A 27,901-nucleotide genomic window follows, 5' to 3' on the forward strand; every position below is an offset into this window, starting at 1 on the left:
GGTCCCCCCCCAAACTCGGGGCAGCCCCGGTGCTCGGTTCTGGATTCCCAGATCCCGATTCCCCGAACTCGGGGCAGCCCCGGTGCCCGGTGCTGGGGGTCCCCAGATCCCGATTCCCCCCAAACTCGGGGCTGCTCCGGTGCCCGGTACTGGGTCCCCAGATCCCGGTTCCCCCCCAAACTCGGGGTAGTCCCAGTTACCGGTTCTGGGTCCCCAGGTCCCGGTTCCCCGAACTCGGGACAGCCCCGGTGCCCGGTTCTGGGTCCCCAGGTCCCGGTTCCCCCCGAACTCGGGGCAGCCCCGGTGCCCGGTGCTGGGTCCCCAGGTCCCGGTTGCCCCCCAAACTCGGGGCAGCCCCGCGGTGCCCGGTTCTGGGTCCCCAGATCCCGATTCCCCGAACTCGGGGCAGCCCCCGGTGCCCGGTTCTGGGTCCCCAGGTCCCGGTTCCCCCCCAAACTCGGGGCAGCCCCGGTGCCCGGTACTGGGGTCCCCAGATCCCGGTTCCCCCCAAACTCGGGGCTGCTCCGGTGCCCGGTTCTGGGTCCCCAGATCCCGATTCCCCGAACTCGGGGCAGCCCCGGTGCCCGGTTCTGGGTCCCCAGGTCCCGGTTCCCCCCCAAACTCGGGGCTGCTCCGGTGCCCTGTTCTGGATTCCCAGATCCCGGTTCCCCAAACTCGGGGCTGCTCCGGTTCTCCGGGACCGCCCCGGTCTCCCCAGCTCGGGGCTCCCCCGGTGCCCGGATCCTACTCCCCCGCCTCTCCCAGGGCAGCTCCGGTGCCCGGTTCCGGCCCGCATGTCCCGGTCCCGGTCCCCCACCTCCGGGGCTGCTCCGGTGACATGATCCCCCCCTTTTCTCCCCCGGGACAGCCCCGGTGACCGGAGCTGGACTCTCTGACCGGGACCTGGGTTTGGACCCTCACCCCGGTGTTCTCCCCGGTGCCCGGTCCCCAGGGCAGCCCCGGTTCCCCCAAATTCGGGCCCGGACCGGTGTCCCCCGTAACCCGGGGCAGCCCCGGGTGTCCGGACCCTCCAATCCCGGGGCTGCTGCTGTGCCGGGACACTCTCCTTTACCGGGACCCCCCCAACCCCGGGGCCGCTCCGGTGCCGGGGTCTCGGTTCCGACCCCCCAGCCAGCTCTGTCCCCACACCCCGGGGCCCCCTCCGGTGCCCGGTCCCCCGATCCCCGTGTCCGGTACCGCTCCTCCACCGCCGGTCCCCCACCCGGCACCACTCCGGTGCCCGGTCCCCCAGTCCCCCGTGCGCGGACCCGCTCCTCCACCCCCGGTCCCCCATCGGTGCCCAGTTCCCCAATCCCGGTGCCCGGTCCCCGCTCTCCCACACCCGATCCCCCACCCCGGGGCCACTCCGGTGCCCGGTACCCCCCATCCCGTTGCCCGGTCCCGGTTCGGAACCCCCAGTCCAGTTCTGTCCCCCCACCCCGGGGCCCCTCCGGTGCCCGGTCCCACGATCCCGGTGCCCGGTCCCGCTCCTCCACCGCCGGTCCCCCACCCCGGCACCACTCCAGTGCCCGGTACCCCCAATCCCGGTGCCCGGTCCCGCTCCCCCACCCCAGGTCCCCCACCCCGGGGCCACTCCGGTGCCCGGTACACCCGATCCCGGTGTCCGGTCCCGCTCCCCCATCCTCGGTCCCCCACCCACGGGGCCACTCCAGTGCCCGGTACCCCCCACTCCGGTGTGGGGTCTCGGTTCCGAACCCCCAGCCAGCTCTGTCCCCCCACCCCGGGGCCACTTCGGTGCCCGGTACCCCCACTCCGGTGCCGGGGTCCAGGTTCCGAACCCCCAGCCAGCTCTGTCCCCCAACCCCGGGCCCCCTACGGTGCCCGGTCCCGCTCCCCCACCCCCGGTCCCCCACCCCGGCACCACTCCGGTGCCCGGTCCCCCAATCCCCGTGCGCGGTCCGGCTCCCCCCACCCCCGGTCTCCTATCCCGGGGCCACTCCGGTGCTCGGTACCCCCCCATCCCGTTGCCCGGTCCCGGTTCCTCACCCCCCGGCCCAACCCCGGTTCCCCATCCCGGGGCCCACTCCGGTGCCGGGGTCCCGGTTCCGAACCTCCAGCCCAGCTCTGTCCCCCCACCCCGGGGCCCCTCCGGTGCCCGGTCCCCCGATCCTCGTGCCCGGTCCCCCACCCCGGGGCCACTCCGGTGCCCGGTACCCCCCCATTCCGGTGCGGGGTCCCGGTTCCGAACCCCCAGCCAGCTCTGTTCCCCCACCCCGGGGCCACTTCGGTGCCCGGTCCCCCGATCCCGGTGCCCGGTCCCGCTCCCCCATCCTCGGTCTCCCACCCCGGGGCCACTCCTGTGCCCGGTCCCCCCGATCCCGGTGCCCGGTCCCGCTCCCCCACCCCCGGTCCCCCACCCCGGGGCCACTCCGGTGCCCGGTACCCACCCCCACTCCGGTGCGGGGGTCCCGGTTCCGAACCCCCAGCCAGCTCTGTTCCCCCATCCCGGGGCCACTTCGGTGCCCGGTCCCCCGATCCCGGTGCCCGGTCCCGCTCCCCCACCCCCGGGGCCACTCCGGTGCCCGGTACCCCCCACTCCGGTGCCAGGGTCCCGGTTCCGAACCCCCAGCCAGCTCTGTCCCCCAACCCCGGGCCCCCTACGGTGCCCGGTCCCCGCTCCCCCACCCCCGGTCCCCCACCCCGGGGCCACTTCGGTGCCCGGTCCCCCAATCCCCGTGCCCGGTCCCCCACCCCGGGGCCACTCCGGTGCCCGGTACCCCCCACTCCGGTGTGGGGGTCTCGGTTCCGAACCCCCAGCCCAGCTCTGTCCACCCACCCCGGGGCCCCTCCGATGCCCGGTCCCCCCGATCCCGGTGCCCGGTCCCGCTCCCCCACCCCGGGGCCCCTCCGGTGCCCGGTCCCCCGATCCCGGTGCCCGGTCCCGCTCCCCCCACCCCGGGGCCCCTCCGATGCCCGGTCCCCCGATCCCGGTGCCCGGTCCCGCTCCCCCCACCCCGGGGCCACTCCGGTGCCCGGTCCCCCCGATCCCGGGTGCCCGGTCCCGCTCCCCCCACCCCCGGGGCCCCTCCGGTGCCCGGTCCCCCGATCCCGGTGGCCCGGTCCCGCTCCCCCACCCCCGGCCCAGCTCCGTCCCCGCGCCCCGGCTCCGCTCCACGTGGCACCCCGATGTCTCCCGGCCCTTCCCGGTGCCGGTACCGGTTCCGGGGGTTGCCGCTGGCGGAGTCCCCGGTACCGGCGGGGGTCTCACCTGGCGGATCGGCCCTGGCACCGTTTGCACCGCGCCCTCCTCCGCTGCAGGCGGCGCAGGGGGCCCCGCTCGGCTTCCTGCGACAATCCCGGTGTTCCTGATATTCCCGGTGCTCCCGGAGGGGCGGAGCGGGATGGGATGAGCTCCGGGGGAGGTTCCCGGTGCTGGCCCGGCCTCTCCCGGCCCGGAGCCGCCCCCAGCCGCACCGGGACCCCCTTCCCCTCCCCCCGGCTGTGTCCCGGCGGGAATTTTGGGATTGCCGGGATCCCAGAAATTCAATATCCAGTTCGCCCTCCTCTCCTCGGCGCTCCCGAGGAATCCCCGGGATTTTTCCGGGGGCGGCGCCCACCTAAAGCCGTTCCCTGCTTTCCCCTTTCCCAGTTTTCCACCCGCTCCAAAATTCCCGGTTTTTTTTTTCTCACGTTCCTACCCCCGGGAGTCGCGTGGTGGCCCCCAAAAATCCGCCCCCCGTCAAAAAAAAAAAAAAATATCCCGCCATGGGAAGCGGGAGAAATCCAAAAATTATCCAAGGAAAGCCAAACAACGGGGGGGGGGGGGGAAATAAAAAAGGGAGAAAAAGAAGAAAAAGTGGGAAAAGGGGAAAAAGGAAAAAAAGAAGAAAAAGGGGGAAAAGGAGGGGAAAAGAAAAAAAAAGAACAAAAAGGGGGAAAAAAAGAAGAAAAAGGGGGAAAAGGGGAAAAAGGAAAAAAGAAGAAAAAGGGGAAAAAAAAGAAGAAAAAGGGGGAAAAGGGGAAAAAGGAAAAAATAAGAAAAAAAAGGAAAAGGGGAAAAAGGAAAAAATAAGAAAAAGGGGGAAAAGGGGGAAAAAGGAAAAAAAGAAGAAAAAGGGGGAAAAGGGGAAAAAGGAAAAAAAGAAGAAAAAGGGGGGGAAAAGGGGAAAAAGGAAAAAAAAAAGAAGAAAAAGGGGGAAAAGGGGGAAAAAGGAAAAAAAGAAGAAAAAAGGGGGGGGAAAGAAGAAAAAGGGGGAAAAAAGCAGAAAAATGGAAAAAATAAGAAAAAGGGGGGGAAAGGGGAAAAAGGAAAAAAAAAGAAGAAAAAGGGGGGAAAAAAAGAAGAAAAAGGGGGAAAAGGGGAAAAAGGAAAAAAAGAAGAAAAAAGAGGAAAAGGGGAAAAAGGAAAAATAGAAGAAAAAGGGGGAAAAGGGGGAAAAAGGAAAAAAAAAGAAGAAAAAGGGGGGAAAAGGGGAAAAAGGAAAAAAAAAAGAAGAAAAAGGGGGGAAAAAAGAAGAAAAAGGAGGAAAAGGGGAAAAAGGAAAAAAATAAGAAAAAAGAGGAGAAGGGGAAAAAGGGGAAAAAAAAGAAGAAAAAGGGAGGAAAAGGGGAAAAAGGAAAAAAAGAAGAAAAAGGGGAAAAAAAAGAAGAAAAAAGGGGAAAAGGGGAAAAAGGGAAAAAATAAGAAAAAGGGGGGAAAAGGGGAAAAGGGAAAAAAAAAGAAGAAAAAGGGGGAAAAAAGAGAAGAAAAAGGGGGAAAAGGGGAAAAAGGGAAAAAAAGAAGAAAAAGGGGGAAAAAAAGAAGAAAAAGGGGAAAAGGGGAAAAAGGGAAAAAATAAGAAAAAGGAGGGGAAAGGGGAAAAAGGAAAAAAAAAGAAGAAAAAGGGGGAAAAAGAAGAAAAAGGGGGGGAAAGGAAAAAAAGAAGAAAAAGGGGAGAAAGGAAAGAAAATTTAAAAGGAAAAAATTAAAAATAAGGAAAAAAAAAGAAAGAAAAAAAAAGAGACCGAAAAAAAAAGAAAAAAAAACAAAAAAAAAGGAAAAAAAAAAGAAAATAAAAGGAAGAAAAAAGGTTTTTTTTTTCCTGTGGAATGATAAACCTTTGGAGCCGTGTTTTCCAAAGGCTGGGAGTCCAAGGTTAAAGATAAAACCGGCCGGGAATCCGCGCTGGGAATGAGATTTCACCGCTGGGAACAGCGGGGGCGGAGGTTGGCAGGGATGGGAAAAATCCCTGCTGGAAAAACCTCGGCCTCTGGAGCCATCCCGGCTGGGAATTTTGGGAATTAGGGACGGGGAAAAGTGATTTCGGTGGGATTTTTGGGAAGAGCCAGAGGGGGAAAAGGTCTGGGGGAAGCAGGAGGGATCATGGAATTATTTAGGGTGGAAAAGCCTCTGGAATCAGAGAATTCCAGGATCCGTGTCCCCCCCCCGCCAAATCCGCAGGGATTTGAAATCCCGCCAGGAATAGGGATTGAAAACCTTTTCCAGGCAGGAATTCTTTCCAGCTCCTTTCCCACCAGGCAGAATTCCAGCCCTGAGCATTCCACGGGGTTCCTGTGACCCAGGGATCCTTGGAGCTGTCAGGGATATTTGGGATTTTGGGAAGGAATTCTTCCCTGGGACACTGGGGAGGGGCTGGGCCAGAATTCCTGGAGAATTCCTTGGAAGTGTCCAAGGAAAGGTTGGAGCATCCGGGGATCATGGAAGGTGACAGGGTTGGAATGGGACGGGATTTAAGCTTCCATCCTGGAATTCCACACCTCTCATCCCACAGTTTTGTGGCACTCCCCACAATTCCAGGAATTCCCTGGATCGTGGAAGCTTCCATCCTGGAATTCCACCCTGCAGATCCCACGGTTTTGTGGCACTTCCCACAATTCCAGGAATTCCCTGGATCGTGGAAGGTGTCGGGCTTGGAATGGGGTGGGATTTAAGCTTCCATCCTGGAATTCCATGCCTCAGAATCCCACGGTTTTGTGGCACTCTCCCCACAATTCCAAAAATTCCCTGGATGGTGGAAGGTGTGGGGCTTGGAATGGGATGGGATTTAAGCTTCCATCCCGGAATTCCACGTTGCAAACCCCACGGTTTTGTGGCACTCCCCACAATTCCAAAAATTCCCTGGATGGTGGAAGGTGTTGGGCTTGGAATGGGGTGGGATTTAAGCTTCCATCCTGGAATTCCACCCTGCAGATCCCACGGTTTTGTGGCACTTCCCACAATTTCAGGAATTCCCTGGATGGTGGAAGGTGTGGGGCTTGGAATGGGATGGGATTTAAGCTTCCATCCCGGAATTCCACACCTCTTATCCCACAGTTTTGTGGCACTCCCCCACAATTCCAGGAATTCCCTGGATGGTGGAAGGTGTCGGGCTTGGAATGGGGTGGGATTTAAGCTTCCATCCTGGAATTCCATGCCTCAGATCCCACGGTTTTGTGGCACTCCCCCCACAATTCCAAAAATTCCCTGGATGGTGGAAGGTGTGGGGCTTGGAATGGGATGGGATTTAAGCTTCCATCCCGGAATTCCACGTTGCAAACCCCACGGTTTTGTGGCACTCCCCACAATTTCAGGAATTCCCCGGATGGTGGAAGGTGTGGAGCTTGGAATGGGGTGGGATTTAAGCTTCCATCCTGGAATTCCATGCCTCAGATCCCACAGTTTTGTAGCACTTCCCACAATTCCAAGAATTCCCCGGATGGTGGAAGGTGTCGGGCTTGGAATGGGATGGGATTTAAGCTTCCCTCCTGGAATTCCACCCTGCAGATCCCACGGTTTTGTGGCACTCCCCACAATTCCAGGAATTCCCTGGATGGTGGAAGGTGTGGGGCTTAGAATGGGATGGGATTTAAGCTTCCATCCTGGAATTTGATGATTCCACACTGCGGATTCCACGGTTTTGTGGCACTTCCCCTAATTCCAGGAATTCCCTGGATGGTGGGGACACCTGGATGTGCTCCCATTCCCGAGCTGCTCCGCACACAGATCCACGTTTGGGAATGGTTTATTAACCCCTGCCAGGAATTCCTGGCTCAGATCCAGGAAAATCCACACCCGGCACTGGCGATTCCCGGGTTTAGATCGATCCTGGTGGGATCCGTGTCCGGGAATATCCCTGGGAATGGGAAGGCTGAGCTCACCGTCCTTGTGCGGATCCCAAAATATTCCTCCAGCAGCATTCCCAGCTCCGAGTTCTGCCGCTGCAGGGTGGTGGCCTCGGAAAAGAGCTCGGATCTCCGGGTCAGAACTTTACTGGGAAAGGGGACACCGGGATAACATGGAAAATCCTCGGGATAACATGGAAAATCCCTGGAATTTTTCCCAGTCCTCCCCACCCCAGGCACTTACTGATACTCCAGGAGTGCGGCTCCAAGCGCATCCCAAAGTTTGAGTGTCCGCTCGGGAATGACGTGGGTCAGGGCTTCCCAGTATTCCCCGTCCTTGGAATTGTCGCGGAAGTCCTGAATTTCCCTGGGGGATCCTTCATCCCTGGGGATGGAACACAAAGCTTTGGGATGGAGATCAAAAATTTGGGATGGAGAAGAAACCCTTGGGATGGAGGACAAATCTTTGGGATAGGAAAAAAAACTTGGGAATGGAGAACAAATCTTTGGGATGGAGAACAAAACCTTGGGATGGAGAACAAATCTTTGGGATGGAGAACAAATCCCTGGGATAGAGAAAAAAACCTTGGGAATAGAGAACAGATCTTTGGGATGGGAGAACAAAACCTTGGGATGGAGAACAAATCTTTAGGATGGAGAACAAAACCTTGGGATGGAGAACAAGTCCCTGGGATGCTGAAAGAATCCTTGGGATGGAGAACAAATCCTTGGGATAGAGGAAAAAACCTTGGGGAATACAGAACAAATCTTTGGGATGGAGAACATATCCATGGGATAGAGAAGAAAACCTTGGGAATGCAGAACAGATCTTTGGGATGGAGGACAAATCTTTGGGATGGAGAACAAGTCCCTGGGATGCTGAAAGAATCCTTGGGATGGAGAACAAATCCTTGGGGATAGAGAAAAAAAACCTTGGGAATAGAGAACAGATCATTGGGATGGAGAGCAAATATCTGGGATAGAAGAACAAAACCCTTGGGATGGAGAAAAAATCCGTGGGATAGAGAAAAAAAAACCTTGGGAATAGAGAACAGATCTTTGGGATGGAGAAGAAATCCCTGGGATGCTGAACAAATCCTTGGGATGGAGATCAAAAATTTGGGATAGAAAAAAACCCTTGGGAATAGAGAACAAATCTTTGGGATGGAGATCAAAACCTTGGGATGGAGAACAAATCCCTGGGATGGAGAACAAATCCTTTGGATAGAGAAAAAATCTTAGGGATAGAGAAAAAAAACTTTGGGAATGGAGAACAAATCTTTGGGATGGAGAACAAATCCCTGGGATAGAGAAAAAAACCTTGGGAATAGAGAACAGATCTTTGGGATGGAGAACAAAACCTTGGGATGGAGAACAAATCTTTAGGATGGAGAACAAAACCTTGGGATGGAGAACAAGTCCCTGGGATGCTGAAAGAATCCTTGGGATGGAGAACAAATCCTTGGGATAGAGGAAAAAACCTTGGGAATACAGAACAAATCTTTGGGATGGAGAACATATCCATGGGATAGAGAAGAAAACCTTGGGAATACAGAACAGATCTTTGGGATGGAGAACAAAACCTTGGGATGGAGAGCAAATCCCTGGGATGCTGAAAGAATCCTTGGGATGGAGAACAAATCCTTGGGATAGAGGAAAAAACCTTGGGAATAGAGAACAGATCTTTGGGATGGAGAGCAAATATCTGGGATAGAAGAACAAAACCCTTGGGATGGAGAAAAAATCCGTGGGATAGAGAAAAAAAACTTGGGAATAGAGAACAGATCTTTGGGATGGAGAAGAAATCCCTGGGATGCTGAACAAATCCTTGGGATGGAGAACAATTCTTTGGGATAGAGAAAAACCCTTGGGAATAGAGAACAAATCTTTGAGATGGAGATCAAAACCTTGGGATGGAGAACAAATCCTTTGGATAGAGAAAAAATCTTAGGGATAGAGAAAAAAAACTTTGGGAATGGAGAACAAATCTTTGGGATGGAGAACAAATCCATTGGATAGAGAAAAAAAAAAAAAAAAAAACTTGGGATGGAGAGCAAATCCTTGGGATGGAGAACAAATCTTTGGGAAGGAGAACAAACTCCAGCTTTCCCTCCCTTCCCAGGTCCTGGATCATCTCCTGCCTGGTTATTCCCAGCCTTGGGAATCTCCTGACCCCTCTGTCATGGAGCAGGGAAGGCTGGGAAGCTCTTTCTCCAAGCAGGACAACCCGGGAACTCCCAGGACATTCCCTGGATCCCAGTTTGTCTCCATCCCGGTGCCACCAGCCCCGCTCCGTGCCTGTTCCCACCTCAGCTTGACAAAATCCCGTAGGAATTCCCTCAGGATTGTCAGGACGTGGTCCGCTTGGATGGACGGGACGCGAGGGGAGCTCCCGGGGGGTTGGCGCTGATCCCTCTGGGAATGGGATCTGCCGCTGCCTCGGTCCTGAGCCGGATCCGTGGGATCTTCTCCTGCCTGCGTGACCTGGAGGGAGAAAAGCTGGATATGGAATGGAATTTTTTTTTTTTTTTTTTTTTTGGATATGAACACACCAGTCCTCATTCCCGGAATTCTTGGGATCCTGGGATCTGCCGGGCTCTCCCCTGGTGATCCCACCTGGATCTTGGGCGCGTTCTGGGATTCGTAGTCCAGAAAAAAATCCAGGAGCTCGCGCAGCTCGTCCTCGTCCTCGATCCGGAGGGCCTGGAAAAGCGGGAATTCCGTGGGATGGGGAGGGGAGGGAAGGGAATTTTCCAGGAGCAGAGGAAATGTCGGATAAGGAAGGAATGGTGGGAAGCCAAGAATATCCATGGATGGGAAAGTCTGGGAATGAGAAGTCCTGGAGGTGCTTAAAGCATCGGGATGGGCTGGAGCTGGGAATCTGGGAATCATGGAATGTTCTGGGTGGGAAGGGACCTCAAAGCTCATCCCATTCCATGGCCGGGGACACCTTCCATGATCCCAAAAGTTGGACATTCCCAGAGGTCCACGGGAAGCCACAGCTTCTCTGGGAATTCCAGCCCAGCCAGGAATTCCTTCCCAAGATCTCACCCCAAGCTCCCCTTTCCAGGGAATTCCCTCCATTCCCAGCTCTCCCAGGCTGGGATTGGATCCATCCCCATCCTGACTCCACTCCAGGAAGGAATTTCGGGATCCAGGGGCTTCACTTGGAATCTTGGGACTCCAGGAAGGGTCTCCCTTCCCTTTTCTATCCCCAAATTCCATAAAAATCCCTCGGGATGGATCCTGAGTGTCCTCGATCCCAGAATCCCGGAATGGTTTGGATGGGATCCATGGACCTTCCATCCCATCCCAGAGACACTTCCCACGATCCCAGGGTGATCCAAATCCACCCTTGGGCACTGCCAGGGATCCAGGGACTCTCTGGGAATTCCAGCCCAGCCGGGAATTCCTTCCCAAGATCCCAAAATCCCAGGCTCCCCTTTCCCACTGGAAGCCATTCCCTGGCTCCTGGCCCTCCAGCCCTTCCCCAAATTCCAGCTCTCCTGGAGCCCCTTGAGGGATTCCCCGGATCCTTCCCTGATCCAGGTCAGCGTTCCCGGCTCCACGTCCTCCTGGTGCTGAGCATTCCAGGCCCAATCCCTGGAGATCCAATCCCAGCTCACCTCGAAGACGGATCGGAGCTGCCGGACGTCGTTCCTGGGCCCCACCACCTCCCGCAGCGGCTTTAGGAGTTTGTTTTCCAGCAGGAATCCCTTGGGGAAAAAGGCCGGGAAGAGGGGGCAGAGCCACGTTGAGCCTTCCCAGCCCTCATTCCAAAGGGATCCACAAAAACAAAATCTGGATCCGGGGCTGCTCCCGGATCCTGGGCTCCAGCGCCGCTCACCGACTCCTCGCTCAGGACCTCCAGGATTTTCCGGAGGGTTTTCCTGGGAATGCCTGGCTGGGATGTGGCTCTTTCCTCCAGCCTTTCCTGGTTTTCCTTCCCTCCTTCTGCGCTCCGGGGTCCTTTCTTCTTACTCCTCCCTTCCTGCTCCGGTTTTCCAGACTTGATCCCTGAAAATCAGAGAGGGAAGTTGGGAGCAAAATCCCAAACCTTGGGAGTCGCCGGGGGCAAAATCCCTGGAAAACAAAGCTCCTGGGATGAGAGCTGCTTCCTGGAACTGGGAAAACTGGGAAAAACACACCGGGAATATCCCTTGGAATGAGCCAGCTCAGGGCTGGCCACTCCCGGAAGATCCCGTCTGGAAAATCCCAGGGATCGGCGGGACACGGGAGCCTTTCCCCGCAGAGGAAGATTCCCAAGGAATTTACGGATCCCACCTTCCAGAAGTTTGGCGGCCACCTGCATGGCATCCCTCTTTTCCTGGCGGCGCCCCAGGGGTCCCACGTTATCCATGAACCAGAAGTGAGGCTCTTCCCACGGCATTCCCAGCTGCTGGACGTGGATGATCCGATCGGCATCCAGCGCTTCCCGGATCAAAGCTTTGGCCTCTTCCTCGTTCACCATCCAAACCTGCCGGAATTTCTCGGCGCTGCTGCGCATCAGCTGCCTGTGGAAAAGGATCCCGAAGGGATCGGATCCCGCTCCGCTGCTCCGGAGGTTCCCCACGGGGCGGAATTCCGAGCGCTCCCCACCTCATCCGGCTCCGCATCTCCTGGAACTGCCCCGTGACCCGCTCCAGCTCGGATTCCAGGCTCTGCTTTTCCTCTTGGAATTTCATCTCCTGCTTGGCCATTTTGGCCCTCAGCAATTCGAGGGACGTCCGGAATCTGGGAAGGGACAAAGAGCCTGGATTTGGGAATTTTGCCCAGACGTGGGGAAAAGCTTTGGAATGGGAGGGGATTCCCGGGATGGGTTTTACCGGCTGATTTTCCTTTTCTGCAGGGATCGGAGCGTGGAATTTTCCACATCCAGCTGCCGGAGCACGTCCAGGTTGTATTCCAGCTTCACCTGGTTCAGGTGGTAAATTCCCTTCATCTGCTGGAGTTTCCTTTCCAGGTACTGGAATTCCATGGGGAAAAAAAAAAAAAGGATCACAAAGACAAGCCCGGAGTTTAGGGAAAACACAGGGAAACTCTCAGGAGGGTTTGGATTCCCCAGGAAAAGAAAAGCTGGAATTAAATCCCAGCGGGGCCGAGAGGTTTTCCCTTTCCAGAGGATGGAGGAAAGCCACGATCCAGGGGTTAATTCCCAAAAATCCCACCTCAGGCAGAAATCCAAAGGCAAACCCTACCCTAAACAACCACCAGGGAAGTCCTTCCCAATCCCAGGATCTCCCAGCTTGGAATTCCCACCCTAGATCCCAGTCCCAACTTCATTTTTTGCTTCCAGGTATTTTTTTTTTCCCGCCTGCAGTGGGCACAGAGAATTCCCGCTCCTCCTCCTCCTCCTTAGGGAATTCTGCGTTTGTTGGGATTAATATTGGGATATTTTACACCTATTTGGGGAAGAAAATATTCCTAATAAACCGTGGAAAACTTTCCCTGGAGCAGCCTGAGGGATTTCGCCGTTATTATCCTTGTTCCCGAGGCTGCTCCCAAACAGGGATAAGGCCGTGGAACACAAAGAGGGAAAATTATCTCCGGAGCCTCCCCCAGCCACAGCTCAAGGTTGTTTTTCCAACATTTTCCGTCTTCCCAACGGCCCCACGGCATTCCCTGGGAATGCTGAGCTCCAGCACGGAGCTGTTTCCATCCCAAAAAACACCTGGGAACATCCCACACTTCCAAGTTATCAGGAACTGAGGGTGTGGAGCTGCTGGAGCGAGTCCAGGGAATGCCACGGAGCTGCTCCCTGGGCTGGGAGAGCTGGGAATGTGCAGCTGGATCGGGGAAGGATCCAGGGAATCCTTGGAGCCCCTTCCCGACCCCAAAGGGGCTCCAGGAGAGCTGGAATTTGAGGAAGGGCTGGAGGGCCAGGAGCCACTGGGAAAGGGGAGCCTGGGATTTTGGGATCTTGGGAAGGAATTCCCAGCTGGGCTGGAATTCCCAGCGAATCCCTGGATCCCTGGCAGTGCCCAAGGGTGGATTTGGATCACCCTGGGATCGTGGGAAGTGTCCCTGGGATGGGATGGAAGGTCCATGGATCCCATCTAAACCGTTCCGGGATTCTGGGATCAAGGACACTCAGGATCCATCCCAAGGGATTTGTATGGAATTTGGGGATGGAAAAGGGAAGGAAGACCCTTCCTGGAGTCCCGAATTCCAAGTGAAGCCCCTGGATCCTGAAAATTCCTTCTCAAGGCGGAATTGGGATGGGGGTGGATCCAATGCCAGGCTGGGAGAGCTGGGAATGTGCAGCTGGATTGGGGAAGGATCCAGGGAATCCTTGGAGCCTTTTCCAGAGGGAAAGGAGAGCTGGAATTTGGGGAAGGGCTGGAGGGCCAGGAGCCAGGGAATGGCTTCCAGTGGGAAAGGGGGGCTTGGGATTTTGGGATCTTGGGAAGGAATTCCCGGCTGGGCTGGAATTCCCAGAGAATCCCTGGATCCCTGGCAGTGCCCAAGGCAAGGTTGGAGCACCCTGGGATCGTGGAGGTGTCGAGGTTGGAAGGGTTTGGGATTTGAGGTCCCTTCCCACCCAAACTATTCCAGGATTCTCAGAGGTGATTCCATGATCCGGGGCCTTTCCCGGTACCTGCACATCCTGTTCCAGCTGGAATTTCATGCTGTCATAGTTCTCCACGCTCTCATCCTGCAGCTCGTTCAGCTGCTGCTCGAAATCCAGCGCCTTGTCCATCTGCTTCCGCAGGAATTCCAGCTGTGGGAACAAGGAGAACCTCATCCCACCTCTTCCAACCTCATCCCAACACATCCAACCTCCTTCAGCTTTCTCCAACCTCATCCCAATCTCATCCAACCTCATCCCACCTCCTCCAACCTCCTCAAACCTCATCCAGCCTCATCCAACCTCATCCCACCTCATCCAATGTCCTCCAACCTCATCCAATCTCATCCAACCTCATCCAATCTCATCCCACCCCATTCCACCTCATCCATCCTCCTCCAACTTTATCCAACCTCATCCAACCTCATCCCACCTCATCCCACCTCATCCAATGTCCTCCAACCTCCTCCAACCTCCTCCAACCTCATCCAACCTCCTCCAACCTCATCCAACCTCATCCCACCTCCTCCAACCTCATCCAGCCTCATCCAACCTCATCCCACCTCATCCAATGTCCTCCAACCTCATCCCAATCTCATCCAACCTCATCCCACCTCCTCCAACCTCCTCAAACCTCATCCAGCCTCATCCAACCTCATCCCACCTCATCCAATGTCCTCCAACCTCATCCCAATCTCATCCAACCTCATCCCACCTCCTCCAACCTCCTCAAACCTCATCCAGCCTCATCCAACCTCATCCCACCTCATCCAATGTCCTCCAACCTCATCCCAATCTCATCCAACCTCATCCCACCTCCTCCAACCTCCTCAAACCTCATCCAGCCTCATCCAACCTCATCCCACCTCATCCAATGTCCTCCAACCTCATCCCAATCTCATCCAACCTCATCCCACCTCCTCCAACCTCCTCCAACCTCATCCAGCCTCATCCAACCTCATCCCACCTCATCCAATGTCCTCCAACCTCATCCCAATCTCATCCAACCTCATCCCACCTCCTCCAACCTCCTCCAACCTCATCCCGCCTCATCCCACCTCATCCAATGTCCTCCAACCTCATCCCAATCTCATCCAACCTCATCCCACCTCCTCCAACCTCCTCAAACCTCATCCAGCCTCATCCAACCTCATCCCACCTCATCCAATGTCCTCCAACCTCATCCCAATCTCATCCAACCTCATCCCACCTCCTCCAACCTCCTCAAACCTCATCCAGCCTCATCCAACCTCATCCCACCTCATCCAATGTCCTCCAACCTCATCCCAATCTCATCCAACCTCATCCCACCTCCTCCAACCTCCTCAAACCTCATCCAATCTCATCCCACCCCATTCCACCTCATCCATCCTCTTCCAACTTTATCCAACCTCATCCAACCTCATCTCACCTCCTCCAACCTCCTCCAACCTCCTCCAACCTCCTCCAACATCCTCCAACCTCATCCAACCCCGTCCAAGCCCATCCAACCTCATCCAATCTCATCCCACCCCATTCCACCTCATCCATCCTCTTCCAACTTTATCCAACCTCATCCAACCTCCTCCAACCTCCTCCAACCTCCTCCAACCTCCTCCAACATCCTCCAACCTCATCCAACCCCGTCCAAGCCCATCCAACCTCATCCAACCTCTTCCAACCTCATCCAACCCCATTCCACCTCATCCAATGTCCTGCAACCTCCTCCAACCCCATCCAACCCAGTCCAACCTCATCCAACCTCCTCCAACCCCATCCAACCCAGTCCAAGCCCATCCAACCTCCTCCAACCTCATCTAATCTCATCCAACCTCATCCCACCTATCCAATGTCCTCCAACCCCATCCAAGCCTATCCAACCTCCTCCAACCTCCTCCATCGTCCTCTCACCTCCTCCAACCTCCTCCAACACCATCCAAGCCCATCCAACCTCATCCAACCCCATCCCACCCCATCCCACCTCATCCAACCTCATCCCATTTCCTCCATCCTCATCCTACTTCATCCAACCCCATCTATCCCAATCCAACATCATCCAACCTCATCCCACCTCATCCAACCTCATCCCACCACATCCAACCCCATCCAACCTCCTCCAACATCCTCCAACCTCATCCAACCTCCTCCCACCCCATCCAGCCTCCTCCATCCCTATCCCAAAAAAAACCCATCTCCTTCACGGTGCCTTCTGGGGCAGAGCCGATCCCGGTATTCCAAGCAGGACCAGGAGCGTGTCCAGGGAAGGGAACAGATTGGGAATGGGGCTGGAGAGTCCCGGGAGCAGCTGAGGGAGCTGGGAAAATGCCTCAGGGAGCCTGGAGCAAAGGAGGCTCCAGAGGGAACTTTCCCTCTCTGGAATTCCCGGAAAAGTTGAAGCCAGGTGGGATCGGCCTCCACTCCCACGGGATAAGAGGGAAACTTCCAGGGGACGTTTAGTTGGATGTTGGGAACAATTCCCACCTGGAAAGGGTTTTCCAGCCCTGAAAGAGCTGCCCAGGGCAGGGTGAAGTCCCCATTCCTGGTGGGATTGAAATCCATGTGGATTTGGCCCTTTTGGGGGCGTGGATCAGTGCTAGGAATGGCTGGACTCAGTGATCCCGGAGGGCTTTTCCACCCTCAGCGATTCCCATGGGAAAATGGGAATTTTCCAAAAAAAAAAAAAAAAAAAGGGAACAAAATCTCCCAGGGAATTCACCTCCTGCTCGTTGTGGGCCCGGATGGCCTCATTCCACCTTTTCCGGTTGTTGGCCAGCATTTCCCGCCGCTCCTCCTCGAACGTTTTCTGCGGAAGAGACAGAAATTCCACGCGGGGATCTCAGGGAATGGGAACAGCCGGGCAGCGACGCTTCCGGGCCGCTCCCAAACTCATTCCCAACCCCTCAGAGCTCCGGACTCCGGCTTCACCCACCCGGATTTCATCCCAACACCGCGACTCCGAGGGTTTTTTTTTTTTTTTGTCACAAAAGATGCAGAGAAGCAAAGCGGTTTTTCCCGGTTTTCCTGGTTTTCCCGGGAATTGGGTACCTCGATCTGCCGGAGGTGGTGCCGGTAGGCTTTGAGCATATTCCTGGTTTGTTCTTCCATCCTTTCCAGGAGAACCTGGATCTCACCGGCCTGCTCCTTCAGGGCTGCTCGTACTGCTCATCCTTGGCCTTCAGCTCCTGGAAAAACGAGGGAAGGAGAGGCCGGAATCAGCGGGAATGGAGCGGGAATCCTCAGGGAAACGGCAGGACACGGAATTATCATGGATGGGGTGGGAAGGGACCTTAAGGATTATCCGACTCCAACCCCATGATCCCAGGGTGATCCCACCTTTCCTCGGACACTGCCAGGGATTCTCTGGGAATTCCAGCCCAGCCAGGAATTCCTTCCCAAGATCCCAAAATCCCAAGCTCCCCTTTCCCACTGGAAGCCATTCCCTGGCTCCTGGCCCTCCAGCCCTTCCCCAAATTCCAGCTCTCCTGGAGCCCCTTGGGGATCGGGAAGCGGCTCCAAGGATTCCCTGGATCCTTCCCCGATCCAGCTGCGCATTCCCAGCTCTCCCAGCCTGGGATTGGATCCATCCCCATCCCAATTCCTCCTTGAGGAGGAATTTTCAGGATTCAGGGGCTTCACTGAGAATCTTGGGACTCCAGAAAGTGTATCCCTTCCCTTTTCCATCCCCAAATTCCATAAAAATCCCTCAGGATGGATCATGCTGAGTGTCCTTGATCCCAGAATCCTGGAATGGTTTGGATGGGATCCATGGACCTTCAATCCCATCCCCGAGACACTTCCCGTGATCCCAGGGTGATCCAAATCCACCCTTGGGCACAGCCAGGGATCCAGGGACTCTCTGGGAATTCCAGCCCAGCTGGGAATTCCTTCCCAAGATCCCAAAATCCCAGGCTCCCCTTTCCCACTGGAAGCCATTCCCTGGTTCCTGGCCCTCCAGCCCTTCCCCAAATTCCAGCTCTCCTGGAGCCCCTTGGGGATCGGGAAGCGGCTCCAAGGATTCCTTGGACCCTTCCCTGATCCAGCTGCACATTCCCAGCTCTCCCAGCCTGGATCCACGGCAGAGGCGCTCCAGCCCTGGGAGCAGCTCCGGGAATTCCCAGATACCTCCTGGAGCTCTCGGATGAGCCGGTTCTTCCCCGCCAGGAGCTGCTCGCACTCCCGCTGCTGCTGCTCCAGCAGATCCCACAATTCCTGCGGGATCTTCACGTCCCCCACCGAGGCCCACTTGGAGTTGATCTCCGCCAACCTCTCCGTCCCGCGCTGGGCTTCCGTCTCCAGCTTTTCCAACCTGCGGGAAGCCAGGGAATCGGGGAGCTGGGACAGGGCTGGAATTGCTCCAGACCTGGGGTTCTTCCCTTCCCTAAATCCCTTCCCTGAATCCTTTTCTTAAATCCCTTCCCTAAATCCCTTCCCTGAATCCCTTTCCTTCCCTGAATCCCTTTCCTTCCATAAATCCCTTCCCTGAATCCTTTTCTTAAATCCCTTCCCTAAATCCCTTCCCTGAATCCCTTTCCTTCCCTGAATTCCATTCCTTTCCTAAATCCCTTCCCTGAATCCCTTTCCTTCCCTGAATTCCATTCCTTTCCTAAATCCCTTCCCTGAATCCCTTTCCTTCCCTGAATTCCATTCCTTTCCTAAATCCCTTCCCTGAATCCCTTTCCTCCCCTGAATCCCTTTCCTTCCCTGAATTCCATTCCTTTCCTAAATCCCTTCCCTGAATCCATTCCCTAAATCCACTCCCTAAACCCTTCCCTGAATCCCTTTCCTTTCCTAAATCCCTCCCCTGAAATCCCTTTCCTTCCCTAAATCCCTTCCCTAAATCCTGTTCTTAAATCCCTTCCCTAAATCCCTTCCCTGAATCCCTTTCCTTCCCTGAATTCCTTCCCTTCCCTAAATCCCTTCCCTGAATCCTGTTCTTAAATCCCTTCCCTAAATCCCTTCCCTGAATCCCTTTCCTTCCCTGAATTCCATTCTTTTCCTAAATCCCTTCCCTGAATCCCTTTCCTTCCCTGAATTCCTTTCCTTTCCTAAATCCCTACATTGAATCCCTTCCCTAAATCCACTCCCTACATCCCTTCCCTGAATCCTTTTCCTCCCCTGAATCCCTTTCCTTCCCTGAATTCCATTCTTTTCCTAAATCCCTACACTGAATCCCTTCCCTAAATCCACTCCCTAAATCCCTTCCCTGAATCCCTTTCCTTTCCTAAATCCCTCCCCTGAAATCCCTTTCCTTTCCTAAATCCCTCCCCTGAAATCCCTATCCTTCCATAAATCCCTTCCGTGAATCCTTTTCTTAAATCCCTTCTCTAAATCCCTTCCCTGATTCCCTTTACTTCCCTAAATCCCTGCCCTATATCCATTCCCTAAATCCCTTTCCTAAATCCTTTCCATGAATCCTTCCCTAAGTCCCCTCCCTAAAATCCCTTTCCTTCCCTAAATCCCTTCCCTGAATCCCTTTCCTTCCCTAAATCTCTTCCCTGAATCCCTTCCATGAATCCCTTCTCTAAATCCCTTACCTGAATCCCTTCCCTAAATCCTTTTCCTTCCTTAAAATCCCTTTCCTTCCATAAATCTCTTCCCTAAATCCCCTTCCTTCCCTAAAATCCCTTTCCTTCCCTAAAATCCCTTTCCTTCCCTAAATCCCAGGAGCATGGATTTGGTGTTTCCTGGAATTTCCAGGAATGGGGCTGGTGGAAAATCAGGATAGGACCAGCCAGCAATGATCCTGGTGGGGATCAGGGAATGCCAGAGGCTGGGAAAGCTTTGGAAAATCCCAGTAGGAAAAATTCCACTGTCAGAGCAGGATGGGCAGGGCCGTTCCGGGAATGTGCTGAGGAATTCCAAGGAGGAATTCCAGGACGGTCTGGATGGGGTTCGTGAGCCGTCAATCCCAAACCATTCCAATCCCATCATCCCAGGGTGCTCCAACCTTGCCTTGGGTACTCCCAGGGATCCTCTGGGAATTCCAGCCCAGCCGGGAATTCCTTCCCAAGATCCCAAAATCCCAGGCCCTCCTTTCCCGCTGGAAGCCATTCCCTGGCTCCTGGCCCTCCAGCCCTCCCCCAAATCCCAGCTCTCCTGGAGCCCCTTGGGGATGGGGAAGCGGCTCCAAGGATTGCCTGGATCCTTCCCCGATCCAGCTGCACATTCCCAGCTCTCCCAGCCTGGCATTGGATTCATCCCCATTCTGATTCCTCCTTGGGAAGGAATTTTCAGGATCCAGAGTCTTCACTTGGCATCTTGGATCTCCAGGAAGGGTCTCCCTTCCCTTTTCCATCCCCACATTCCATAAAAATCCCTCGGGATGGATCCTGAGTGTCCTCGATCCCAGAATCCTGGAATGGTTTGGGTGGGAAGGGACCTCAAATCCCATCCCAGGGACACTTCCCCCTATCCCAGGCTGCTCCAAGCCCATCCAAACTTTCCTTGGACACTGACGGTGATCCAGGGATTCTCTGGGAATTCCAGCCCAGCCGGGAATTCCTTCCCAAGATCCCAAAATCCCAAGCTCCCCTTTCCCACTGGGAAGCCATTCCCTGTGTCCCATCCCTCCAGCCCATTCCCAAACCCATCTCCAGCTCTCCTGGAAACCTCTGGAAAACGCCCTCCAACCGCCTGGGCCAGGTGGGATTTGGGACCTCATTATGGGCCTCAATTTTCCATCGGTATCCGGCGGCATTCCAAAATTCCCGGCTCCTCCCCGCTCACCTCCTCAGCTTCTCCTGCCCCTCCTTTTCCCGCCTCCGCGATTCCCGGAGATCGGATTCCACCTGGACATTGGTCAGCAGCTGCGTCCCGTGGGAAAAGCAGCTTGGCCAGGACCTGACAGGGAAGGGACACCCTGGGAATTTGGGCTTGGAATGCACCAATCCTGGATCCTTCCCGCCCGTGGGCTGGTTGGGAATCCAATTCCATGGATCCCGGTCAAATCCCGGTCTCTAAAAGGATCCCGAAATCCCTTTCCTTGCCTAAATCCCTTCCCTGAATCCCATCCCATCCTGTCCCATCATCCCATCCTGGAATCCCATCCCATTCCATAATCCCATCCCGGAATCCCATCCCATCCCAGAATCCCATCCCAGAATCCCATCCCGGAATCCCATCCCAGAATCCAATCCCATTCCATAATCCCATCCCATAATCCCATCCCGGAATCCCATCCCAGAATGCCATCCCGGAATCCCATTCCATAATCCCATCCCAGAATCCCTTCCTGGATTCCCATCCCAGAATCCATCCCGGATTCCCATCCCAGAATCCCATCCTGGATTCCCATCCCAGAATCCCATTCCAGAATCCCAGCCCGGATTCCCATCCCAGAATCCCATCCTGGATTCCCATCCCAGAATCCCACCCCAGAATCCCATTCCAGAATCCCATCCTGGATTCCCATCCCAGAATCCCACCCCAGAATCCCATTCCAGAATCCCCATATGGAATTAAGGTTGGAAAAGCCCATGGAATCCAACCATTCCCATCAGATCCCAAGGATCCCACTCAAATTCCGGTCCTTGGGAATTTCTTTCCCGGTTTTTGGCCCAAAAAGGAGGAAAACATGGAACAAGGAGGGATCCAAGAGGAGATTCCTATTGGATCCCAAATCCCAGTCCTGGGAAATTTCTCTCTTGGATTTTTGTCCCACAAGGGGACACCAAGGAGGAAAACAAGGGATAAGGATGGATCCAAGAGGAAATTCCCATTGGATCCCAAAACCCGATCCTGTTGAATTTCTTTCCCCATTTTTTGGTCCCCTCAGGGAAACACCGAGGAGGAAAACATGGAATAAGGAGGGATCCAAGTGGAGATTCCCATTGGATCCCAAGTCCCGGTCCTGGGGAGTTTCCCTCCCCGTTTTTTGTCCCATCAAGGAGACACCAAGGATCAAAACAAGGGATGGGGATGGATCCAAGAAATTCCCATTAGATCCCAAGGATCCAGCCCCACTCCCGGTCCTGGGGAATTTCTCTCCCACTTTTTGGCCCAAAAAGGAGAAAAACCAGGGATAAGGGTGGATCCAAGAGGAAATTCCCAATAAATCCCAGTGATCCAGCCCCAGTCCCAGTTCCAGGGAGTTTCCATCCCGGTTTTTTGTCCCATCAAGGAGACACCAAAGATCAAAACAAGGGTAAGGATGGATCCAAGAGGAAATTCCCATTGGATCCCAAAACCTGATCCTGTTGAATTTCTTTCCCCATTTTTTGGTCCCCTCAAGGAGACACCAAGGATCAAAACAAGGGATGGGGATGGATCCAAGAAATTCCCATTAGATCCCAAGGATCCAGCCCCACTCCCGGTCCTGGGGAATTTCTCTCCCACTTTTTGGCCCAAAAAGGAGGAAAACCAGGGATAAGGGTGGATCCAAGAGGAAATTCCCAATAAATCCCAGTGATCCAGCCCCAGTCCCAGTTCCAGGGAGTTTCCATCCCGGTTTTTTGTCCCATCAAGGAGACACCAAAGATCAAAACAAGGGATAAGGATGGATCCAAGAGGAAATTCCCATTGGATCCCAAAACCCGATCCTGTTGAATTTCTTTCCCCATTTTTTGGTCCCATCAAGGAGACCCCAAGGAGGAAAACATGGAATAAGGAGGGATCCAAGTGAAGATTCCCATCGGATCCCAAGTCCCGGTCCTGGGGAGTTTCCCTCCCCGTTTTTTGTCCCATCAAGGAGACACCAAGGATCAAAACAAGGGATGGGGATGGATCCAAGAAATTCCCATTAGATCCCAAGGATCCAGCCCCACTCCCGGTCCTGGGGAATTTCTCTGCCACTTTTTGGCCCAAAAAGTAGGAAAACCAGGGATAAAGAGGGATCCAGGAGGAGATTCCCATTGGATTCCAAACCTTCTCGGTCTCCTCGATCAGCTTCAGGCTCTTCCTCTCCTCCTCCTCCTCTTCCTCTTCCTCTTCCTGCTCCACCTTCTCTCCGAGGGCTTCCCTGGGAGAAAAACCGGGGAAAAGCTGGAATGTGTTATTAATATTTAATATTAATAATTATAATGCTAATTTCATATATTTATTTGAATTTTATTTAATTACTATAATTTAATATAAAAATTATATATGATTCATATACCTGGAATTGATACAAATATAAATATAAATATAAATATATAAGTATATATAAATATAAGTATATATAAATATAAGTATATATAAATATATAAATATATAAATATATAAATATATAAATCTAAAAATATAAACATAAATGCAAATATAAATATATAAAAATATAAATAAATATAAATATACAAATCTAAATCTAAATCTAAATAATTATAAATCTAAATCTAATCTAAAGCCAATCTAAATAAAAAAAAATTAAAAAATAAAAATAAAAATAAAAAAATAAATTAAAATATAAATAAATAATTTGGAAAAAAAAAAAAAAAAATATATATATATATATAGAATGCTTGGAAAGGGCCGGGATCCAATCCCAGTACGGCACATGGGAAGCAGGAACAGCATTCCCAAGGGAAAACGGGATGCAGGATTCCCCCTCTGGAGCTGAGAATGCTGCCAGGAATGTGGGATCAACCCCTCGGGAAGAGGGAGGGAATTTTGGGATGGGAGGGGCAGGAGCTGGACTGGGATGATCCCGGTGGGATCCTTCCCGCTCGGGATATTCCAGTGGGATCAATCCTAGGTGGGATCAGGAAGGGATTTGGGATGATCCCAATGGGATCCTTCCCACTCGGGATATTCCAGTGGGATCAGTCCCAGGTGGGATCAGGAAAGGATTTGGGATGATCCCAATGGGATCCTTCCCACTCGGGATATTCCAGTGGGATTAGTCCCAGGTGGGATCGGAAAAGGATTTGGGATGATCCCAATGGGATCCTTCCCACTCGGGATATTCCAGTGGGATCAATCCTAGGTGGGATCAGGAAGGGATTTGGGATGATCCCAATGGGATCCTTCCCACTCAGGATATTCCAGTGGGATCAGTCCCAGGTGGGATCAGGAAAGGATTTGGGATGATCCTAGAGGGATCCTTCCCACTTGGGATATTCCAGTGGGATTAGTCCCAGGTGGGATCGGAAAAGGATTTGGGATGATCCCAAAGGGATCCTTCCCACTCGGGATATTCCAGTGGGATCAGTCCCAGGTGGGATCAGGAAAGGATTTGGGATGATCCCAATGGGATCCTTCCCACTCGGGATATTCCAGTGGGATCAATCCCAGGCGGGATCTGGAAGGGATTTGGGATGATCCCAATGGGATACTTCCCACTCGGGATATTCCAGTGGGATCAGTCCCATGTGGGATTGGGAAGGGATTTGGGATGATCCCAATGGGATCCTTCCCGCTCAGGATATTCCAGTGGGATCAATCCCAGGTGGGATTGGGAAAGGATTTGGGATGATCCTAGAGGGATCCTTCCCACTCGGGATATTCCAGTGGGATCAATCCCAGGTGGGATTGGGAAAAGATTTGGGATGATCCCAATGGGATCCTTCCCACTCGGGATATTCCACTGGGATCAATCCCAGGTGGGATTGGGAAAGGATTTGGGATGATCCCGGTGGGATCCTTCCCACTCGGGATATTCCAGTGGGATCAATCCCAGGTGGGATTGGGAAAGGATTTGGGATGATCCTAGAGGGATCCTTCCCACTCGGGATATTCCAGTGGGATCAGTCCCAGGTGGGATCAGGAAGGGATTTGGGATGATCCCAATGGGATCCTTCCCACTCGGGATATTCCAGTGGGATCAATCCCAGGTGGGATCGGGAAAGGATTTGGGATGATCCCGGTGGGATCCTTCCCACTCGGGATATTCCAGTGGGATCAGTCCCAGGTGGTATTGGGAAAGGATTTGGGATGATCCCAATGGGATCCTTCCCGCTCAGGATATTCCAGTGGGATCAATCCCAGGTGGGATTGGGAAAGGATTTGGGATGATCCCGGTGGGATCCTTCCCACTCAGGATATTCCAGTGGGATCAGTCCCAGGTGGGATCAGGAAGGGATTTGGGATGATCCCAATGGGATCCTTCCCACTCGGGATATTCCAGTGGGATCAATCCCAGGTGGGATTGGGAAAGGATTTGGGATGATCCTAGAGGGATCCTTCCCACTCGGGATATTCCAGTGGGATCAGTCCCAGGTGGGATTGGGAAAGGATTTGGGATGATCCCGGTGGGATCCTTCCCGCTCAGGATATTCCAGTGGGATCAATCCCAGGTGGGATTGGGAAAGGATTTGGGATGATGCCAATGGGATCCTTCCCACTCGGGATATTCCAGTGGGATCAGTCCCAGGTTTGGGATGATCCCAATGGGATCCTTCCCACTCGGGATATTCCAGTGGGATCAATCCCAGGTGGGATCAGGAAGGGATTTGGGATGATCCCAATGGGATCCTTCCCACTCGGGATATTCCAGTGGGATCAATCCCAGGTGGGATCAAGAAAGGATTTGGGATGATCCCAATGGGATCCTTCCCACTCGGGATATTCCAGTGGGATCAGTCCCAGGTGGGATTGGGAAGGGATTTGGGATGATCCCGGTGGGATCCTTCCCGCTCAGGATATTCCAGTGGGATCAGTCCCAGGTGGCTCCTTGGGATGGGGAAGGATTTGGGATGATCCCGGTGGGATCCTTCCCGCTCAGGATATTCCAGTGGGATCAATCCCAGGTGGTTCCTTGGGATGGGGAAGGATTTGGGATGATCCCGGTGGGATCCTCCCCACTCAGGATAATCCAGTGGGATTGGGATAGATTCTGAGCCTGGGATTGGGATTGGGATGGATGCTGGGCCTGGGAATGGGATCAGGATGGATCCTGAGCCCTGGGAATGGATTTGGGATGGGTTTGGAGCCCTGGGAATGGATCCTGAGCCCTCGGATTGGGTTTGGGATTGGATCCTGAGCACTGGGATTGGGTTTGGGATTGGATCCTGAGCCGCGGGATTGGGTTTGGGATGGGTTTGGAGCCCTGGGAATGGATCCTGAGCCCTGGGATTGGGTTCAAGATTGGATCTTGAGCTCTGGGACTTGGTTTGGGATTGGATTCCGAGATCTGGGATTGGGTTTGGGATTGGATCCCGAGCCCTGGGAATGGATTTAGGATTGGATCCTGAGCCCTGGGATTGGGTTTGGGAATGGATCCTGAGCACTGGGATTGGGTTTGGGATGGGTTTGGAGCCCTGGGAATGGATCCTGAGCCCTGGGATTGGGTTCAGGATTGGATCCTGAGCCCTGGGACTTGGTTTGGGATTGGATCCCGAGCCCTGGGAATGGGATCAGGATGGATCCTGAGCCCGGGGATTGGGTTTGGGATGGGTTTGGAGCCCTTGAAATGGATCCTGAGCCCTGGGATTGGGTTCGGGATTGGATCCCGAGCCCGGGGATTGGGTTTGGGATTGGATCCCAAGCCCTGGGACTTGGTTTGGGATTGGATCCCGAGCCCAGGGATTGGGTTTGGGATTGGATCCCGAGCCCGGGGATTGGATTTGGGATTGGATCCCGAGCCCAGGGATTGGGTTTGGGATTGGATGCCGAGACCGGGGATTGGGTTTGGGATTGGATCCCAAGCCCTGGGATTGGGTTTGGGATTGGATGCCGAGACCGGGGATTGGGTTTGGGATTGGATCCCAAGCCCTGGGATTGGATTGGGGATTGGATCCCGAGACCGGGCATTGGGTTTGGGATTGGATCCCAAGCCCTGGGATTGGATTGGGGATGGGTTTGGAGCCCTGGGAATGGATCCTGAGCCCTGGGATTGGGTTTGGGATTGGATCCCGAGCCCTGGGATTGGGTTCGGGATTGGATCCCGAGCCCAGGGATTGGGTTTGGGATTGGATCCTGAGCCCTGGGAATGGGTTTGGGATGGACCCTGGGTTCTGGGACTGTTCCTGAGCTCCTGGGTGTGTTCTGGGACAGATCCCGAGCCCCGGTTCCGGTTCGGAGCCCCGGTTCCAATCCGCGAGTTTGGGGTCGGCTCCTGATCTCTGCCCGTGTCCCGGTTTGGGGTGGGGACCGCCCAGCACCACCTCCCGCTGTGGAAAACCGGGAGCATCCTCTGGAGAACCGGGAATGGGGGCCGGGCCCCGCCGTTCCTCACCGGCGCCGGGCATCGATGCGGTTGCGGCGGGCGGCGATTCGCTGCTGGCGCTCCCAGTCCGCGCCGGTACCGGGATCGGCACCGGGATCGGGATCGGCGCCGGGATCGGCACCGGGACCGGGATCGGGATCGGCACCGGGATCGGGATCGGGATCGGCACCGGGACCGGGATCGGCACCGAGGTGCGGACCGGGATCAGCACCGGGATCGGTACCGGCCCCAGGATCGGGATCGGCGCCGGGATCGGGAACGGCACCGGGATCAGCACTGGGATCGGCACCGGCACCAGGATCGGGATCGGCGCCGGGATCGGGATTGGCACCGGGATCGGCACTGGGATCGGCACCGGCACCAGGATCGGGATCGGCGCCGGGATCGAGAACGGCACCGGGATTAGCACCGGGATCGTTACCGGCACCAGGATCGGGATCAGCGCCGGGATCGGGAACGGCACCGGGACCGGGATTGGCACCGGGATCGGTACCGGCCCCAGGATCGGGATCGGCGCCGGGACCGGGATCGGCGCCGGGGGTGCGGACCGGGATCAGCACCGGGATCGGCACCGGCACCAGGATCGGGATCGGCGCCGGGATCGGGATCGGCACCGGGACCGGGATCGGCGCCGGTTCCAGCACCGGGACCGATACCGGGACCGATACCGGGACCGGGACGGGGGCGGGTTTCAGCACCGGTCCCGGTCCCGGTCCCGGGGCCGGGATCCGGCAGGGGATGGGTTTTAGGGTCGAGCTCAGGCTCGGGCTCGAGCTCCGCGATCTCCCGGCTCGGGCCGGGGCCCGCCCCGTCCTCCCGCGCCTCCATGCGCTCACCCGAGCGCAGCTGCGCGCCCGTCACCGCGCATGCGCAACCCCCGTCGCCCCGGCAACGGCCGCTGCGCGGCGCCCGCCGCGCGTGCGCGCGGCCCGAGCGTCGCTCGTTGCCAAGCGACGCGCGCGGCGCCGCCGCAGCGCGGCCGCGCATGCGCGGCGGCTCTTCCCGTTGCCTGGCAACGGCGGGAGCGTCATGGCCCCCCCGCTCCCAATTTTCCCAAAATTTTCCCGGCGCTTTTCCGTGGGAAGCAGCGGGAAGAAAAGGCAGCGGGAGAGCGCCTCCCGCTCCTTTCCACTGGGATCCGGGAGCTGGGGCTGGAAGGAGGGGAGGGGCTGGGCTGGGATTCCCAGAGGATCCCTGGGAGTGTCCCAGGA

At 55.3% G+C, this 27,901-nt stretch overlaps 1 protein-coding gene across 1 annotated transcript; it reads right to left on the minus strand.

Annotated features, from left to right (window-relative positions):
- Window positions 1–6,946: 6,946 nt before the first annotated feature.
- LOC137471954 (dynein regulatory complex protein 1-like) lies at window positions 6,947–27,677 on the minus strand. The gene is given in 19 exon segments (XM_068186661.1): window positions 6,947–7,210; window positions 7,307–7,447; window positions 9,371–9,527; window positions 9,660–9,765; window positions 10,689–10,778; window positions 10,910–11,079; window positions 11,347–11,576; window positions 11,662–11,796; window positions 11,889–12,028; window positions 13,661–13,783; window positions 16,326–16,412; window positions 16,655–16,764; window positions 16,767–16,791; window positions 17,732–17,915; window positions 20,336–20,427; window positions 20,429–20,449; window positions 22,472–22,565; window positions 26,700–26,966; window positions 27,448–27,677. Coding segments are annotated over 19 exon segments (2,622 nt in total). The 3' UTR covers window positions 6,947–6,990.
- Between the last annotated feature and the right edge of the window lie 224 nt (window positions 27,678–27,901).

Source organism: Anomalospiza imberbis, chromosome 3 (assembly GCF_031753505.1).
Source record: "Anomalospiza imberbis isolate Cuckoo-Finch-1a 21T00152 chromosome 3, ASM3175350v1, whole genome shotgun sequence".
NCBI lineage: Eukaryota > Metazoa > Chordata > Aves > Passeriformes > Viduidae > Anomalospiza > Anomalospiza imberbis.